At 47.2% G+C, this 18113-nt stretch overlaps 1 protein-coding gene across 1 annotated transcript; it reads left to right on the top strand.

Annotated features, from left to right (window-relative positions):
• The first annotated feature begins 2001 nt into the window (after positions 1-2001).
• LOC8042233 (microtubule-associated serine/threonine-protein kinase 3-like) lies at positions 2002-14637 on the top strand. Its single transcript, XM_029990448.2, has 10 exons — positions 2002-2302; positions 2874-2932; positions 3043-3408; positions 4590-4681; positions 4961-5126; positions 8572-8744; positions 9668-9738; positions 9835-9951; positions 10486-10727; positions 14443-14637. The coding sequence occupies exons 1-10, from the start codon at positions 2002-2004 to the stop codon at positions 14635-14637; spliced, it is 1782 nt and encodes a 593-aa protein (XP_029846308.2).
• The last annotated feature ends 3476 nt before the right edge of the window (positions 14638-18113 follow it).

Here is an 18113-nt window from a genome sequence, read left to right on the forward strand (position 1 = left end):
TAGGAGGAACGAAGGAAAGCCGCCGTTCCATTTTGCATCGGTGGAACTGGAACGGGAACTCGTTACATTTTTACTGGAACGGAAGAAGAAACGGCGTTCTTTTTTTTTATTTTTTTTTGTCCAGTGAGGTAATTTTTATTTTATAGACGGAAATTATAAAAGTACAACAACAATATCTTTATGAAGAGCAGGATCTCGTTCAAAGTTTTGTAACTTAGGGTGTATTTTGTGTTGCCCTCGCTTGGCAACAGTCGGGTGCAGGAGAGCTAGCGAACACCATTCTTTTTTTTCAGTGCCCGAGACTGCGGCACAAAAAGCAAAACCTTTATTCGAAGAAAAAGACACAGAAGGGGTGACATTTCCAACTCAGCTACTTCCTTTGCTTCCACGAAACCTCATAAACTCAGAAATTTAAGGCCGACTACAGCCATCACTGAACTTCCACAAAGAGACCTACAGCTACGACAAAAGAACAGGTTACCAGACATCGAACGCATCATTGTATGCTCTATCGGTTAGATCATCGCCAGCAGGCAACTTGGCAGTACATTGTGATAGGTGCGGTAGAAAACCCGTTCTTGCTAAAATGAGTATCTTATGACGACACAGCCGACAAATGACTAGAGAAATTTTAGAGGCATTTTATATTTCGAAGCAAAAAGGTGCGTCAGTTGGCCTTCTATCGTATTATTTGACAAGGAGCTGGCATTATTGAGCAGCAAATTTGACACGTGCAGGGGACGGGGGGGGGGGGGGGGGGGGGGGAGGGGTGATTTGATGTGTTTATGTGATCCGTGATGCTTGTCAATTTGGGCGTTCTTACAATTAATCAGTTTAGAGTCAACACTCGGTTTGTACACTTCGTCTTCTTGTCCTCCGTTGGTTTATCGCTGTTTTACTTTTCGTTAATCAAGCCAGCTTATATCGCGAACACCGGTCACTTAGGAAATACGCAAAATTTTTCCTTCATTATCCCCCCCCCCCCCCCCCCCCGGCCTTCAAACTGGACAACGAATCCGACCTTCACGAACAAGGACAAGTAGTTTTCAAAACTGACCTTCACAAAGCCCTAGCCTATCCTTCACTTGCTCGCCTTGCGGACAGGAACTTCGAGAAGCAACTGTTGTTAGGTTCGAACAAGGGACTTTGTTAGATTGAGACGTGTGAGGATGTTGTATAACGCTCGTGCAATTTGGGGTAACAGCACATTTTGCTCGTCTGAATTGTCCACCACAAATGTGAAATATACCAACAAATGAAACTCTGGTTCAGCTTGTTTTCTTCTCCTGGTGCCCTTCCGTCAGGGCGTTCAAATTCGTATGTTGCCATTTAATGGGATAGATTAAAAAAAAAACTTCGCTCGATATAACTAAATATGGTAATTATCACATACAGAAGTAACGTATATGTAACGATATGTTCCTTTTTTTTTTTACTGTAACGGGAACGAGTTTCTTTTTTCACGTAGGGAACTTGTGACGGGAACGCGTTCCGAAAATCAGAAGGAACGAGGAACGAGCTTTCGTTCCTTTTTGTGAGGAACGTGTAACACTGGTTGGTCGTAGGCATCTTAAAGTGCAAGAACACTTAAGTATTAAAAGTGCTATAAAAACATATTTTCACTATTTACAGCATCCGTGGTATAAGCTGTCCCATTCGTCGATACACTCTAAAAAAAAGAAGTTTCCAAAAGTGTTTGTTTTAAAGCGATGATCCCAACCAATTTATTATGTTACCTTCTAGTTGCGTTATCGAAGTTTGCATATGTAACATATTGATGAATATCAATAAAGCAATGACAATTCAACCATTTAAAATATATATATTTCATCCCAGTCAGCATCATCCTTGTACTTACGAGCAGAAGGTTCGCATCAGAGTTCAGGAACGAGACAGGAATTTTGGATCGATAGCAATTGAAAATAAATCGGACAGCTTTACTTTGTACGTTTTTACTATGTCAAACAAAACAACTTGGCTTGACATCCCAACTGCCCCGATATGACCAATTGCACGGGGTGCACCTATATAGGTCCAACGACCACGACGGCCACGAGAGTGGTCACAGCGACCGCGGGGGCGACGGCGGCAACAACAGGACCATCGGCCACAACAGGAGTCACAGGGGCGACCACGAAGACCTCGAGGACCACGCCCCCCGCCACGCATGCGTCTGCGTCGCTGAACCTGTCTTCGAACAGCGGGAATTCGGCCATGACCAGCTCGCCGCCCAGCAGCTCGGACGAAGGGACAGGCAGTTACGCGAGCGACCCCGGCACCCCGACGCCACAGCAGCGGAAAGGTGAGTCAGGGTCGCTTTTCACTTGTTGACCCAAAAATGTTAAAGTCAACGACAACTTAAGAAACACGGGGCGAGACGATCACGGGCATCTCATTAGCTCTCCGGAGCGAATAAGAGCACGGCATTAGCCGGCAATAACCAGGATGCGAGAAGATACGAAACCGCGCCCCTCGTTTCGCAAGCTGTCAGTGACTACATATAAACGTAGACTACCCCCTTTCCTCATTATCTCATTGTAGCTGACCAGCTTGTGAGAACGCAGCATCGGCTCCTAAAGACCATCGTGAACCAACCTCAAGGCAACGCGTGTTGTTGAGAATAAACCCGGTGTAGTCGATTGTCTGACAGGCGTTATGTGGTTATGCATGCTATTAGTTTGGACGACAATGTGGTCCTATATTGAAAAACGTCGGGTAGGGTTAGCGGTCGGCCTATCCATTTCCGCTTCGGAGTTTGTGCCAAAGAAAGTCCAAGGGTCAGTCGAAGATTATTCATTGATCAGATAAATGCTTTGCGAAACCAGACTATCAAAATCGTGGGCCTGATTTTTTCATTCGTGTTCACTTTTCAGAAATGATGCGCCAAAAGAAAAGTTCCGCTGTAAAGGTTCTCATCACCTTATTCCCGAGGGTAAGCGAAATTATCAAAGTCCGAGTTTGGAGAGTTCTGCAAAACAAAAGATAAGCATTCGTTCCTATAAAGCGAGAATGATGAGGGACCAATTAATCTAACTCCTCCAGATTCCCAAAGTAACCACAGTCTTGCTGGAGTTCTTCATCAAGCGCGAAAACAAGGTGTCCCTCCTACGGGATCCCCTGTCGCACTTCTGCCAGGAACAGTCCGTGCTGGCAGCCCAAGACTGTCTGCAGAAACTGCACCGGCAGTTTATCACTTATCAGGACATCCGGGACATGATCGAAAACTTACTGGGCTTGCACAATCTGTGCATCAAGCGAGCTTCGGGCACGGCCCACAACCTCGGACTGGTCATCCGAAAGTTAACCATAATCGTCGGAGAACTGGCCACGTCCTTGGAGAAGATCTCCGAGGTACCTGTGACTGACTGGATGGCCGTCGGCGATTCTGTAATCACCCGCACAGACAAGGTAGACTCTTGATCGTGCTACCGATGAAATGTACACGGCATGTCACTGTGGACGCAAACACAATTTTCTTTTTTTTTTAGAGTGCAGTTTTTAGGCGCTTGTTTCCGGCTTGAATTGCGTCGCCGTCGGTGCAACCGCGCGTTGCATCATGGAACGTTTCCCATAATGACGTCACACGTGACGTCACGTGTGGCCGTCACGAGGGTCGCGAATTACTTCACTCGTGACGTTACCGCGCGTTGCATATGAGTAAATTTCCCCGCTAAATATAGCGGAAAAATTTCCCCGCTAAATTTAGCGGGAAAATTCTCCGCTAGATTTGGCGAATAAATCTCTCCGCTAAATTTAGTGAAAAAATTTCCCGCTAAATTTAGCGGTAAAATTTCCCGCTGAATTTAGCGCAAAACTTCTCTGCTAAAATTTAGCGGAAAAATTTCCCTGCTAAGTTTAGCGGAAACAATTCTCCGCTGAATTTAGCAGGAAGAATTCCTCGCTAAATCAGCACAAAAGTTTCCCTGCTAAGTTTAACTGAAAAAATTTCCCGCCGAATTTAGCGGGGAATGTTTTCCGCTAAACTTAGCGGGAAATTTAGCGAAAACTTCCCGCTAAATGGGAAGGGAGCAGCGGAGAAGGGAAGGATACGGTTAAGGAGGAGGGGCATACCCTCCTCTCCGTACCTTACCCTCCTCTTCCTCAAGATCTGCGCTCTAATTCGGCGTTACAGGGGGTGGTAAACTTCTTTAATTTGTTTACATTTTTCTTCTTAAGTGCAGTGGCGGGCATCAAAGCTTACCGCTTAGCTTAATACCCAAAAAATGAGCGCTTTCAGTTGTGATGACAGTCCTTCGATAATGAAAGAAAAAGTAAAAACCGACGTGGGGTTCGCGCAAACAGTGTCGCGAAGTGTAGCCGCGTCCTTGCTTTTCTTTTTATTACAACTATCGCGTTGTTAGTGTTTCGGTAAATAAAAAAGCCAGGCATCATTGCAATTTACTCTAATGAAAGATGTTCTTTTGATTACTGCCGTTCCGTTAAGATACAGTACTTATTCATTCAATGTAATATTGTTTTAGAAATCACTGGAAGATTCATCAAGAGTAAACGGATTGGTTTTCTGTTAGCGTTTTTTGTTGAAACGCAGTCCTGATCCATCATACCAAACGTTTCGTTATTTTCCGCAGATGTTCATTGGCGATCAGCAACCTTTCACAGATTTCATACCCAGGATAACGGAACTTGAGCCTATAAAACTTCTGGGTGCTGGAGGCTTTGGGTAAGAAATATAACTGAGTACAACCGCATGTTACGGGCTGCGTGTCCGAATTGGCCTTATGTGCGCTGCCATTATTGTCTCCTGGGCTATGAAACGCGTCTGAGCATATGCAGTGGATTTCCTCTTCATAATATGAGACGCATACGTCCACACACCTGATGTGACATTTTTTTTCTTTTTTTGGCAGGGGGATAAGCAATGGAACGCGGTGTATATCGGAACGAAGTATATGGTTTGCTACAGCTCCTTAACGACACACAGTATATCATTTCTCGGCAGGGCTGTCTACAAGGCGCGCTACAAACCGGCCAATCTGGTGTGCACCGTGAAAGTGATAGCTGCGGATCGCTTCAGCCGTCCTAAACAGGCTGCCATCGACAAAGTGGTGGCGTCCGTCGTACGATCGCCTTTTCTCGTCAAGTACTACGCGTGCTTTGCAACCAAGGTATGGATATACTGGACTCCAAAGACCGGCTGAAACATGAGTCGCCGGATGGTCGAGAAAAAGCAATGAAGGCGAACGTTGACTCTAGTGTCTCTAATCACCTTCAAAAAGCAGTTTGCTCTTTTCTTTCTTTCTTTCTTTATTTTTTTTTTTTTCTTGGCGTTTTGCGGCCCACTCTGGCGGCGGCTATATTTATTTGTGAAGGCGCTGCAAGCTCGGGTTTTTTTTTTTTTTTAATATAGTTTTTTAAGTTGATAAGTGTTTTTGGTTACAAATCTACCTCCGGGAAAATCTAGCGTCTTTCCCGTCGCGTACCCTTCTTCTCTTCGACGATGCTGAAGCGGTAATGCCGCGCAGCTGATGCTCTCAGATGGCGTCGGATACCCCCGGTAGGCAGCGGTCATTCCTCGGGTCAGTGGTCCAATGTGCAGGTGGGGTCGTAGCAAGCCACCACACTTAGTTTAAGTGGCGTACGCAGGGACGCTAGTAGCACGCTACACGCCGGCTATTGAAAACAGACCCCGCGAACCATGCGATAGGATAGTGTCCCTCGATCGCATCCGCCTATGCGCAAGTTCTGCGGCTCTAGTACAAAAACCCACTAAGAATTCTCACTTTAAAAACACCGTCCGCCGCTGTGCTGTCAATTTGTTTCTCCCTGACCACCCTCGAGCATTTTTATGTTTTGTAAAAATAACGACCTCGTCAACTATAGGTATGTACGGCACTGTTGTGCCCTCAATTTCGTCAGATTTCTCGCGTCATAACATCAAAATACAAAAATAATGCAACACGTTTTTTTTTGTTTTTTTTTTTTATATATTCTGTAAGTATATATCCTTGAGCTTAAATTGAAAGAGATTAAAAAATCGAAGAATGACTTTTTCTTATTACATCGGAGCTGTTAAGGGCTAGGTTCCCGAGCATCGTGTCCGGTACAAAACACGTGTCGCCAAAAACGCCTCTGGACAGCTACCGCCATCAACAAGCGATGGCTGCAAGCACACAACCAGTATGGTTGCCGCCGTCACTGGTAGATGGCGCCAACTTTTCCCGCTATCACAGAAGAATGGATAGTTGGGCGGCGCGTTGATGGGAATTCATCGCAGGAAACAGCGCGAAAAACAGACGACGACAAAGAAGAAGCACACGTAACGAGCGCAGCGCTCGTCACGTGTGTTTCTTCGTCCTCATCTGTTTTGCGCGTTGTTTTCTACGCTCTTATCAGTTTCGGTTTGGACCACGGTTTGGACTCAGGATGGGTCAGCCGCGTGCCCTTTGGGGGAAAGAGGACTGGCTGCGGAAGAAGCGGCGACGTACGCAGCAGCGCGAATGGCTCCATAACCACCGCAAAGCCGTTGTCGCCTTGACTTCCACTGCGTCGAGTGCTTCATATTCCCTTGCTAAAGAAGAGCACATCGCTCGTTTGGAAAGCCTCCGCCCAGAACAGAACCAGCGATGTAAAGGGCGCCGGCGGGACAGCGTCACGGACGACGATCGTGCCACGGAGGCCAAGCGCAAGCGCGAGGTCCGGCGACGACTACACACCACGCTGGCTGAACAGTTCCCAGGCGCGACGGCAAGGTTCCGGAGGGAGTTCGTGGATTACCCGTTTGGCGTCAAGTGCGCCGTGTGCGACCGACTCTGGGTCGTTGAGGGGCCGGAGACGTATCCACGATCGGCGACGTGTCGGACGAGAAGAAGCGGGAAACGGGCGCGTGCGCGTTGCGGCAGTGTATCGAGTACAGCTCCGCTGGTCTTCCTTCTTCACAAGAATGGAAAGGCTGAACGTTTTTGATTTTCAAAATAATCTTATTTCTTAGCCCCACTTGATCATTTCTCGTAAATCTGTCCCGTTAATCCGTACAACAATATTTAGCGCGAAGATTAACAAACAATAGGGCAACATGTTGGCAAAGTGTGAAAGTCCTAGCGTTTAAAGATGTGAAGAAATCGAATAATCAAATTGCAAAATTATTGCGCAATCTGCCGGGTTTGCAACTTCTCTTCGCAAACTAACAACGTCGTTACTCTGTAATGAATACTCGTGATCAATCCCACCTATGCATATTTTGTCAAAAAAAAAAACTTTTTTAGAACCGCAGACGCAGCAGTTGTTTTGGGGTAAGGTGCCCGGAATGCCAACTTTGCACAATCCTCAGTGACCGCTATATATATATAAATAAAAATACTGTTTTGTAGGACGACGAAAAGGGTATAAGAGAGTAAACGTAGTTCGAAGCTTTCGGTGGAGTTTTCTGACATATTGTTCGACGTTTCTGCCTATGTCAGGCCCTTATCAGGACTGGTTACAAAACATTTTTCTTCGTATTCGGGACTCGAGTCCCCAGTGTCCGGTCAAATGACGTGCATACCTTTATGAAGGCAGGTGGCCCCACATGCTTTCAATGAGATATGCACGTCACGGAAATTCGTGAGCCAGACGCGTCCCGCCACTCGACTCGGTCGTATGCGTCGCCGCCAGCCGTTGACCCTGGCAAATTTTTTGGCCCTATTTTTTTACAGAAAGGAAGCTACGCTTTGTAATTTTACAAGAAAACAACGGACGTGTGAAATACACCTTCGACAAAAAGTTTAGGTTGCTTTGTGCAGGCGTCGATTTTTACGGTCCATTTTAGATCGAGCCTGGTGACTTCAGACACCTTATATAATTTTTTTTGTCAAAATTAAAAATGGCCGCTGGATATGGTCATGCAAACTTATCTAAAAAAACACCCTATAGTTATACCCAAAATTCAGAGTATACATGAACTTGATTAGCTTTTAGTTTCAAATCCATTCGCTCCAGTTTCTTCTTTTATATTAAGATATATATGCATCATATGTACCTACATGTAACTCATACCAGGTTGACCAAAAAATTGGCAGCGACCTTCTAAGTCTCATGATGCATGAACTAAATTGATGCTTTGGCAACAAGACGTGAATTTTTAACCTAAATTTAGCGGGGCAACTGAGTTAACATATAGGTCACCTGCGGTCCATTTCACCAAGGCGTCTAGGTCACCTGACGCCACTTTTTCCGCTCAGTTTAGCGGAAAATGCACGGACGGTCAGACGGACGCACGGACATAATTTTGGAATGGTGGGGTATCGTTAAAAGGCATTTCATACTTTAAAACAAACCGGGAACTTTAAATATTACGGTCGCCAACAGCTTTAGCTACTCAGGGCGTGAGCATCTTACAGCCCCGCAGCCAATGAAATTGCGACATTAGCCTATATGAATGCAAAAGAATGAATCTCGAAGCAAGACGCGTGAACATAAGCCACGCCCTGCGTTAGTGACCATGGAAAGTTTTGTTACGTATTCTCACGACTGAGCCTCGCAATTCCCCCTCAGAGAGTGCACGTTTCTGCCCAATACTCCGGGCCTTGCTGTGAGAGAAGAGTGAGTCGTCGTAATTGGTCCCTGTGGATGCAGGATGCGTACGTCACCGTGATGGAATACATTTGCGGCGTCGATCTGATGCGAGTGGTGGAGAGGGCCACGTTCCTCCCCATCGACCAAGTCCGTGTGGTCATGGCCCAGCTCATCTTGGCTGTCGAGCACCTCCACCTCAAGGGATTCCTCCACAGAGACATCAAGGTGTCCAAGTGAGCGCTTCAGACACGCAGCAGGATAAGTAATTGCCTTGAAATGGCACTGCAGCATACATATGAGCCACTGAAGGAGCTAGCCCCGACACCTTGCGGTGCACTGTTACGTCACAGTGCACTGGCGGGAACTTTGAATTGGGCCTCGTATTTCTATTTTTTATAAAAAAACACTACGCACCTCTATAGGGGAACAATTTTTTTGTAATATCCTGACATGCCATTTCAACGCCTAGCATGAAAGAAAAATTTTTTGGCGCGTCAGAGGCCCTTTAACCACAGCTGAGTCTGACCTCAGTCACATTTAAATACGGTTCAGGGAGCCTAGTAGTGCTCGCAATCTGCTGCTCTACATAAGTTGAGAGAGACGTTTTTAATGGCGCGGCCGTTGTAATCACTGACCACTCAAGAGACGCAGGGCGCGGAGAGTTTCAGACATTTTTCTATCCTTCCACAGACAATGAGCATGCGGCCTTAGTCACTAAGGACGCCGAAAATTGAATCACGAAGCAAGAAGCGTGAACACAATAAGCCATACCCTGCCTTTCTAAACTTTGTATTGACTACAGAAGAAGCACGAGTTAGCCTCTATGTATAATATGAACCAGCGCCTGCAACCCCGAAACAGAACGTGAATCACGAAAGTAGGAAGCTTCTGGAGGCGACATGATGCCTCCAGAGATGAAGCCAGAAGTGTGGAGGCACATGCCCCCAACGATGACCAAAACCAAGCCCCGAGGTGACCAAAATATATTTTGGCGCCAAATCGGCTCCACTACTTTTCGTTCAACGGCGTCTCTCTTTTTTTTGGTCATCTCTTGGTTTTGGCCTCCACACTTCTGGCTTCCCCTCTGGCGGCCTGATATCGCCTCCAGAAGCTTCCTAGATCCATGACGCTAATATACTGACTTCATTTCTTCCAGCATGCTTATGCTTCCAGGAGGACGCGTGAAGTTAATTGACTTCGATACAAACAAAGTCTGCCTCGGTCACTGTGAGTGTGCGCGACGGTATTTCTTTGTCGTCTGTGTCAGTATTTTTCAAGTGTGTATATGCATCTCTCACCCCTGTTTATCTTTTCTGCGTACAGTCACAAAACGCGTGATGAAGGGATATTTCCGGAGGACACCTTTCGAGTTCCGAGACGGGGAATCAGCTGGGACCATCCCGTACATGGCTCCCGAGATACTCAAAAGAAGACCTTATGGTGAGCTCTCGTTACTGCAGTTAAAATCAATGCGTTTGCTCGTCAACCACAACAGCCGTCTCCAGGTGGCATTACACTAAAACCCCACAACGAAAGCTTTAAAGATACTCTCGCAATATGTAAAAGGTACTCCACGTGTCAGAAAAGAATAAGTAGCTACGAGAAAATGAAAGTCAAATCTTCCAATTGTATTTTACACAAGTTGTTTCTTTATTTTTTCGGTCCACATTTGAGAGAAAATAACTTTCAGGGCTCTTTTTACGCCTTGAGGCAAATTTGGACACCAAGGGGATCATTAGAAAAAATATTACATTTCTTAATTAGTTACCTAATTAAGTAAGTTTACATGAACTTAACAAATATCTCCTTTTCTTTCTTTCTTTTTTTTTTTTTTTTTTTTTTTTTTTTTAATGGGGGAGGGACGTATGTGAAAATTTTGCGCCCAACCAGCTCCTAAAAAGACCTACTGAGATTCAGTATTGGCAGCAGTAAACGCTCACTGAGCTGAATGTGATTGCGTAAGGGCACTTTCAGGCCGTGCGTGTGACTGGTGGTCCACGGGCGTCGTCTTCTACAAGCTGATGACTGGTCGGGTGCCCTTCCGCGGCAAGACCAAGAAGATGCTCCGCGACCGCATCATCGCGTCGCCCCTCAAGTGGCCCAAGGTGGGCGAGCACCCTCACTCGGCCAGCTCGCAGGCCAAGGACATGGTCTACCTGCTCCTCAAGAAGAACCCCGTCGAGCGCCTGGGCTCCAAGCAGTACCGGGACCTCAGGGTACTGCTCTACGCCACTTCAACGGTTTACATTGAATCCCCCCGTTCCTACCCCTGTTTCTCTGTTTCAAATTTTCCGCGCCAGAACGCGCTAGTTTTCTCTTCAGCAGAGATTCTACCCCCTCTGTCAGCTTAGCGGTGAAGTGAGTATGGCGGCCGTGGACCAGCTCTCGTGCTTGAACTTTCTGAGAAACTGAAACGAGGCAGTGAATATCTTAAGCTCGCATTTGACGGCATATGCTATTGACGTCGTGCGCGATCAAAAGCGCCGCTGTGGTCGGCCTTCCACGATTGGCTGAATACCGACTATGTCGTCGGCAAAAGATTTCTCATCGACGGAAATAAGAGTTATGTAAGAACTTCAATTTTGACGGTGTTGGCAATGTTGGTTTCAGAGCTCTATGATTTCGAGCTTCCACCATGTTCATTAGAAGCACCATCGAAGTTGTTGTTCGCAAGGTATTGACGTCACGAAAGGTAACCCTACGAGGGCGCCAACAAAACATCTCGCCGCTAATAGGGGCATTCACCGGACGCCATACTTGAGGGCGATGTTTAGAGCGAATGTTCAGAACGAGCTTACTTGAATAAACTGCAATCTTGATGGTGCGGAATGAGCGTTGCAAAAGAAATGTGGAAGTTCGCCGGCAGCACGCGCTCACCAGTCGCGCACACAGCTAGGGCCGCCAGTAAATAGTTTCTATACTTCCTTTCGCCTTAAAGGGGTCATGAAACGTCATCGGGTTGGAATTCTCATGACTTTGCAGAGGCGTACTGGTTCTAGTCTGGCCTAAGCATATACTCGCACAGACCGCCACTGATTCAGAAGCTTATTTGTCGCGGTGAAAGTGCGAGGATAAAAGGGGATTATTTTTTTAGTCTCGCCTTCGTAAAGTTTCAAGATGTAATCGCGAATCGAAACCACCCGCTTGACAACAGTCCAGCAGGGTTCAAGGATTGGACATGACAACTGCATGAGTACTCGACTTTGGCGCGTAAAAATCAATGCCTCGGCGGACACTCGGGTAGTGGCTCGTGTCCAACCACTACGGTGATGAGAATAGCTTAAAGCCTAGTTCACATGCAGCGGTTTTGGCCCTAGAGCGGCGCGATTTCTGCCGTCGCGGCGCTCTAGCCAGCACCAGCAATTCAGCGGCACGAGCGCCGCGACGGCAGAAATCGCGCCGCTTTAGGGCCAAAATCGCTGCATGTGAAACCCGCTTAACGCTAACAATTCCTGGAGCTCAGCACGCGTTTTCTACTTTGCCAACACCAGCGCGTGGCTATGATCAGCGTTGGCGGCATTACTGGCCCAAGCTCCCCAAAACCGTCCACCTGTACACGCGATCATGTCATGAATGCCAGCGACGAAAGAAACCTCCGACGAGGCCGGCCGGACTCTTGCAGTCAATTCCTCCGCCAACAGCACCCTTCCAGCAGATCGGAATGGATCTACTTGGCCCTTTTCCGCCGTCGACGTCGGGAAATCGCTGGATCATCGTCGCCACAGATTATCTCACGCGGTATGCCGAAACGAAAGCCCTTCCTTCCGGAACTGCTGTGGAAGTTGCCAAGTTTTTCATTGAATCCATCGTCCTCCGGCACGGCGCTCCCGAAGTCCTGATCTCAGACCGTGGATCATCATTCATGGCCCAGCTGACGCAAGAAGTCCTTCGTCTCAGCCACACCAGCCATCGCCGCACCACAGCGTACCACCCGCAGACCAACGGGCTGACGGAGCGACTCAACAAGACAATCGCCGATATGATCTCTATGTACGTCGACGTAGAGCACAAGACGTGGGACGAGGTGCTGCCCTACGTCACGTTCGCCTACAATACGGCGGTTCAAGAGACCACTGGATTCACCCCTTTCCAGCTGGTACATGGTCGGAAGGTAACGACCATGTTGGACGCCATGCTGCCCCATGAGCCATCTGACAACGAGAGCGACGACGCCCAGGCGGTTGCTCAACGCGCCGAAGAAGTTCGCCAGCTCGCCCGACTCCTGATTCAAGACCAGCAACGCGTCGACGCCGGCCGCTACAACCTTCGTCGCAGGGACGTCCACTTCCAGCCCGGAGATAGGGTGTGGGTATGGACGCCCATCCGTCGCCGCGGCCTCAGTGAGAAACTGCTGAAACGGTACTTTGGACCATACAAGGTACTTCGTCGCCTCGGCGAACTGAACTACGAGGTGATGCCCGACGGAACACGAACATCGTCACGCCGCCCACCACGACCTGAGGTCGTCCACGTCGTGCGCCTGAAGCCGTACTACGCTCGATAGGACTGTGGACCTTTTGTGCTCCAAAAGACTCTTTAGTTTATCGTTCTTTTTTATTTTGATTTGTTTTACACTGCATCGGGGCGATGCACTTTTAAAGGGGGGAGTAATGCCGCGCGCAAGGCTGAGAAAGCAACGCTCGGTCACGGTCCTCCAGAAAGTTCTCGTTTATTCATGTACCGCACGTAACTTCTATCATTTATTCCTGCTTTTGTTTTCTAGAAAGTGCGTGTCCATTCTCGCCCGATCACGCGACGCTCGAGCCGCTTTCGCCGAATCTTCGAGATAGCGACGCACTCTAGATAAGAGGCCGCCCGCGACCTTGTCGAGTCAGTCTCGCCCCAGCGTTCGACTCTGCTGCCACGCCGACTTCGACGCCCGCGACGCTCTGCTTTCTTCTGTTTCCCTCTTTTATTTTTGGCACAAGTTCGCCACATTAAACGTTTATTTCTTCTTGTTTATTTCCTGTTTTCTTTTGGTCACCACCCGTGACAATAGGATAGGCACCAGGCCACGTGGCCGCTTGTTCTGGCTCCGATTTGAAGGGATGAACGACGCTCATAGTATTACTCAAATTTTTTTTTTTGGCCACTGCCTTTGCCTAGAAAGAAACACTAAGTCAAGTTTATTCAGTTATTAACGTTAGGGAGTGACTGTAAGTAGTATTTAGCGAAAGTAGAAAAATCGTTTCATGACCCTTCTAAGTCTCAACGCAGCCGATGCTATCGGGAGTATTCGATGACGGCCATAGCTGTGTGCTGGACTGCTGAGCACGTGATGAATTCCGTCAGAGCGTCACGAAGCAGTGTGACATATCTCTCTTATAGTTTCTGGAAGACTCGGCGGTTGTGTGTGACTATCCAAAACTTCAAAGATGACAAAGCCCTAGCACCGAATTCGCGGCGTCAAGAAAACAAGAACAATGCTGCGCACGGATTGGGCCCGAGTGCTGCGTCATCGTTAAACTGAGACTCGTGTCCAATCAGCAAGAACGCGAATACCAGCCGAAAGCTAACGCCGAACTCTTGAACATTATGTGCACCACGTTGACCTTTTTTTATGTGACGTCAAAAAAAAAAAAAGAACATTCAGCACGGGATTTTGTTATTTAAGAGGTGTTTGGAAACACTCACGTGACATATCAGAAATTTGTGTCGGGCGAAGATATAATTGCGAGAAAATTTTGCTTTCGAATGCTTCTAAGTTGTTAATACAGCCTAGATAAGTGGCGACGCTTCGGCTACATACGAGCAGTTAAACGCGTCTTATCACTGGACACCATTCCACAACAATCATTCTGTGTCTTTTTTTTTTCCTTTTTTTTTTCTACGGTAGTTTATAGCATGTTTGCGAAGACAGCGCTTGACAAAAGTTCATAAAACGAATTCTCCGTACAGACCTGACATTCTGTAAAACGGCTTTAATCGCAGACGCACCCGTTTTTCGACGACTTCGACTGGACTCGGCTCCACAGCACCGGCAACCTGTGCAACATCCCGGCTATCTACGAACTGATGCAGGCGTCGCCACCGCCAGACCCGACAACTAACGCCGCAATCGGAGAAAACAGTCCCTTCAACCTATGTACGCTGGTCGCCGATATTGCGTTTGTGTTTAAGGGTTAGCGGACGGTATCGTAGAGCGTGAATAAGCGTCGTTGGGTCTCTCGATAACGCTGTTGTGGAAAACACAATTCCGTACACGAGTAAAAGCGAGCAAACGGAACCTGCATTTTAGACTGACTCTATAGTGCAGTCTTCAGGTATAAGAGGCAGTATACAAAAGTAATTCCTCTAAACTTTTGAATCATTGGGTGTATAGCGTATTCGTTAATGGCATTAACAGATATTAATATTTTACACTCCTCAACCACACTCTTCTTTTTATATACATATAGCTATAAAGCCACCATCATTAGTATATTGTTATTTGTGTTGGGTGAAGTTGCTTCTGTCATCTCTGAGTAAGATATTTGATTCCTCTTTAGTCGCGTTATTGACTTCGACTCCGCATATTGTGACCAAGTTGCTTAGACTGCTAAATGACCCAGTCAGGATATGCCATTTTTTTAAGGACTGCGAACTGTGAGTGTAATACATAACAATCTCCGCAGTCATTATCAACACTGTTAAGAAACCAGAATTTGATACCTTACTGATCGATCGAAAAACAAAAACGTGGATAATAGTGAAGACTTTATTCAGAAATACCTAAATGTTTGTGAATAATGTAGCACTATTTCGTAATATTATTAATATATATGCTATACTTTGTGAGAAACACTTTTAGAGGCGTTATTTTCCTACCCCACTACCAGACTACTTGTGATCATTTACAAAAACCCTGCTTACGCTTTTTTTTTTTTTTTTCAAAAACGGCGGTAAAACAAAAATCATCTTAGAAAGCGTAACAACAGGTAGCGCTCTTGTGAAGGCTATAAGTGAGAGCGAAGAAAGTCTCACACTTATATTTGTTTCCCAATAACGTTCACGGCCGTAGATAACTACCCTGCTTATTCAAATATGGGCCGACATTTTGAGATATGCGGTTGACTTCTAACAATGCAACGCAAGAGTATCCACTTCTACACCGCTCCACAAAAGGGCCTCGGGCAGTCGCCATTGTAAGCGTCGGCGCCCTTTGTACGGGCTTTCCCCGCTTGCCGATGTGGCAGACACGTGTAGCTAGAGTGTCATTTTTCTCGCGATGAACCGTTACTTCCCATGAACGGTAAAATTATGCGAAGAGTGAGCAATGTTTGCGAACCTATTGAGCTCACCAAATTGCTCTCCTTTGCCGCGTTAGTGGCTGCTCCTAGCACGCTGGTGCAAAGCGGGGAAGACCGACGCACGCGCAGGTTAGGAAGCAATGAAGCATGAGCCACGGCTAAAGTGCTCGAGAAATTTCATCGAGAATACAAGTACCATCAGGGACGTACAAAAAAGGATAAACTTGAAACAAACCAAAAAATTGCCGAGCATCGCCGTAAATGTGTCGAGTAAGGGGCGGAGCATTGCCCGAGCAACCATACGAACGTTACAAAATGTTATGATTTTTTTTTTTAGAACTATATATAGACCAACAGGAACGCGATCAGAAACGGGGCACGGTGGCGCATCGTAAGCATTAACTGTAGGCCAATAGGAACACGCGTGTTTACCTGTGATATACGACATTAGCCAAAAATTGTGACACGTCTCCTGCACCCGGTTGAAGTGCTCGCAGCAAGGTTAATGTAAAACTGAAGCGTTTCTGTATTTGAGGAAAAAACACTTAATTCGTCTTCGTTTGCCTCCAAAACCACAAATATATAAGTTTTTTTTTTTTTTTTTTTTTTTTTTTTTTTACGTAGGTTCAAATAATTATTTTTAAGGTACCGCCGAAGCCCCTCCTTCGCGGAGCGTGACTTCATATACAAAGTTTTCGGAATCTCCCCTTTTGCGCATCTTCAGCGCCTACCAAAGCTAGGCACGCGCAATCTTGTTATTATCAAAAAAGGACAGAAAAGTACGTCACAACTAGGGTCAGTGCGGGGGAATATACTTGGAAAGCTTGCAGTTGCACGCGCTCCCAACTCGAGCGACACGCGCTTGGCGCCCGAAAGTTCTTGGTATGACGTAATGACTGGTCGAAGGTCTTTCGTGTTTTGTTAGGGTTTATTTAGATTTTCAAAGCAAACGAACGTGACATTAAGATTCACCAGGGGTATATTTACTCAAACATTCAGCTCTAACTGTTGTTGTTGGTTAAAGAACTTCTTCAGCTTTCTTTAATCGATGGCGGTACCGCGGCAAGTCGGAATATCCAGCGTTGTAGTCACGTCTATAGACCTTTCCAGAAAAGGGCTGCTGGCCGGTTTCATTTTCAGTGTTCGTACGTATCGCGCGTGATTTGCTCGCTTTCCGAAGCGACGCACACGCGCGTGCTGAGCTGTGGAGAGCGCACGCTGAGCTGTGGATTTGTAACCATTGGAAAGGTCTATAGCTATGTTGTAGAAGCACGCATAGTTACAAAATGAGAGCGTAATAGGCTGCTAAGGCAGGCAATCTTGATGGTGCTGGATGCATGCGGCAAAATAACTGTGGAAGCTGGCCGGCAACACGCGCCCAGCAGTCGCGCACACAGCTATGGCCGCTGGAACGCGTTCGAACGCGAGACACTGCGCGATAATCAAACGACGTTCCTGCTTTTGCGTTTACCCACTGATCATTCCAACCGTGCGCGCCGAGAAACTGGGGGAGAGAAGAAGACGACATAGCGCGGGGGCGTCAGAATGCCGAGTTCTGATTGAAATGATTCGTGGGTAGACCTACACTCGGCGTCAACTATTTCAAGTCACATTGCCAAGGTCAGCGTAACGTTCACAGCGCTGCAGTCCCGCGCTGCAGTGAAAGTATACTTTGCTCTAGCTTGCGTCTCATTCGCACACGCTCGCGCAACTGGCTTTGACAGAGTTGGTGTACTGTGGAAGCTACGCTAACCTTGGTGACTTAGCACAAAATAGTTGACGCCGAGAATGAAGCTAGCTGACTTTGCCTCCACCGCCCTCTTCAAACGCATTTGAATGCGAAATCCGAACGCCAGATGCCGGCTTTTCGCGCTATAACGCGTTAGACGAGTCCAGTGGAGACAGAGGCAGCTAGCTTTAGGTCTACCCACTAATCATTCTAATCAGAACTCGGCGTTCTGACGTCTCCTTTCGTCTCCTCCCCTCCCTCAGTTTCGCACCGTATAGCGAGAAGCTGGGCGCTACTCATGATACTCCGTCGCGGACTGCAGCCACGGATGGACGCGTTTCGCGCTGCTCAATCCTCCGTGCAGCGGGAACGCCTGCCACATCTCGCTCGCACTTTTTAGCGTTTGTTCGAGTCCGCGCTAAGGTGAAACTAGGTACACCAATAGAGCACCTTGCCTCTCATCGCACGGCAACAACATGCACCCAACGAAGAAGGGTGTCTGGAAAGCTGGCTGCTTTTCGCACTTCTTACAGCGATTGAAGATCAGTAGTCGCTGACAGTCCGAGAAACGCAGGGTTCAAGTATCGCTCCATGTTGCAGCTCCTGCCGCGACCACCAGCACGAAGAAACGAAAACTGCTCAAG

This window comes from Ixodes scapularis, unplaced genomic scaffold (genome assembly GCF_016920785.2).
Source record: "Ixodes scapularis isolate PalLabHiFi unplaced genomic scaffold, ASM1692078v2 PGA_scaffold3__209_contigs__length_174095766, whole genome shotgun sequence".
NCBI lineage: Eukaryota > Metazoa > Arthropoda > Arachnida > Ixodida > Ixodidae > Ixodes > Ixodes scapularis.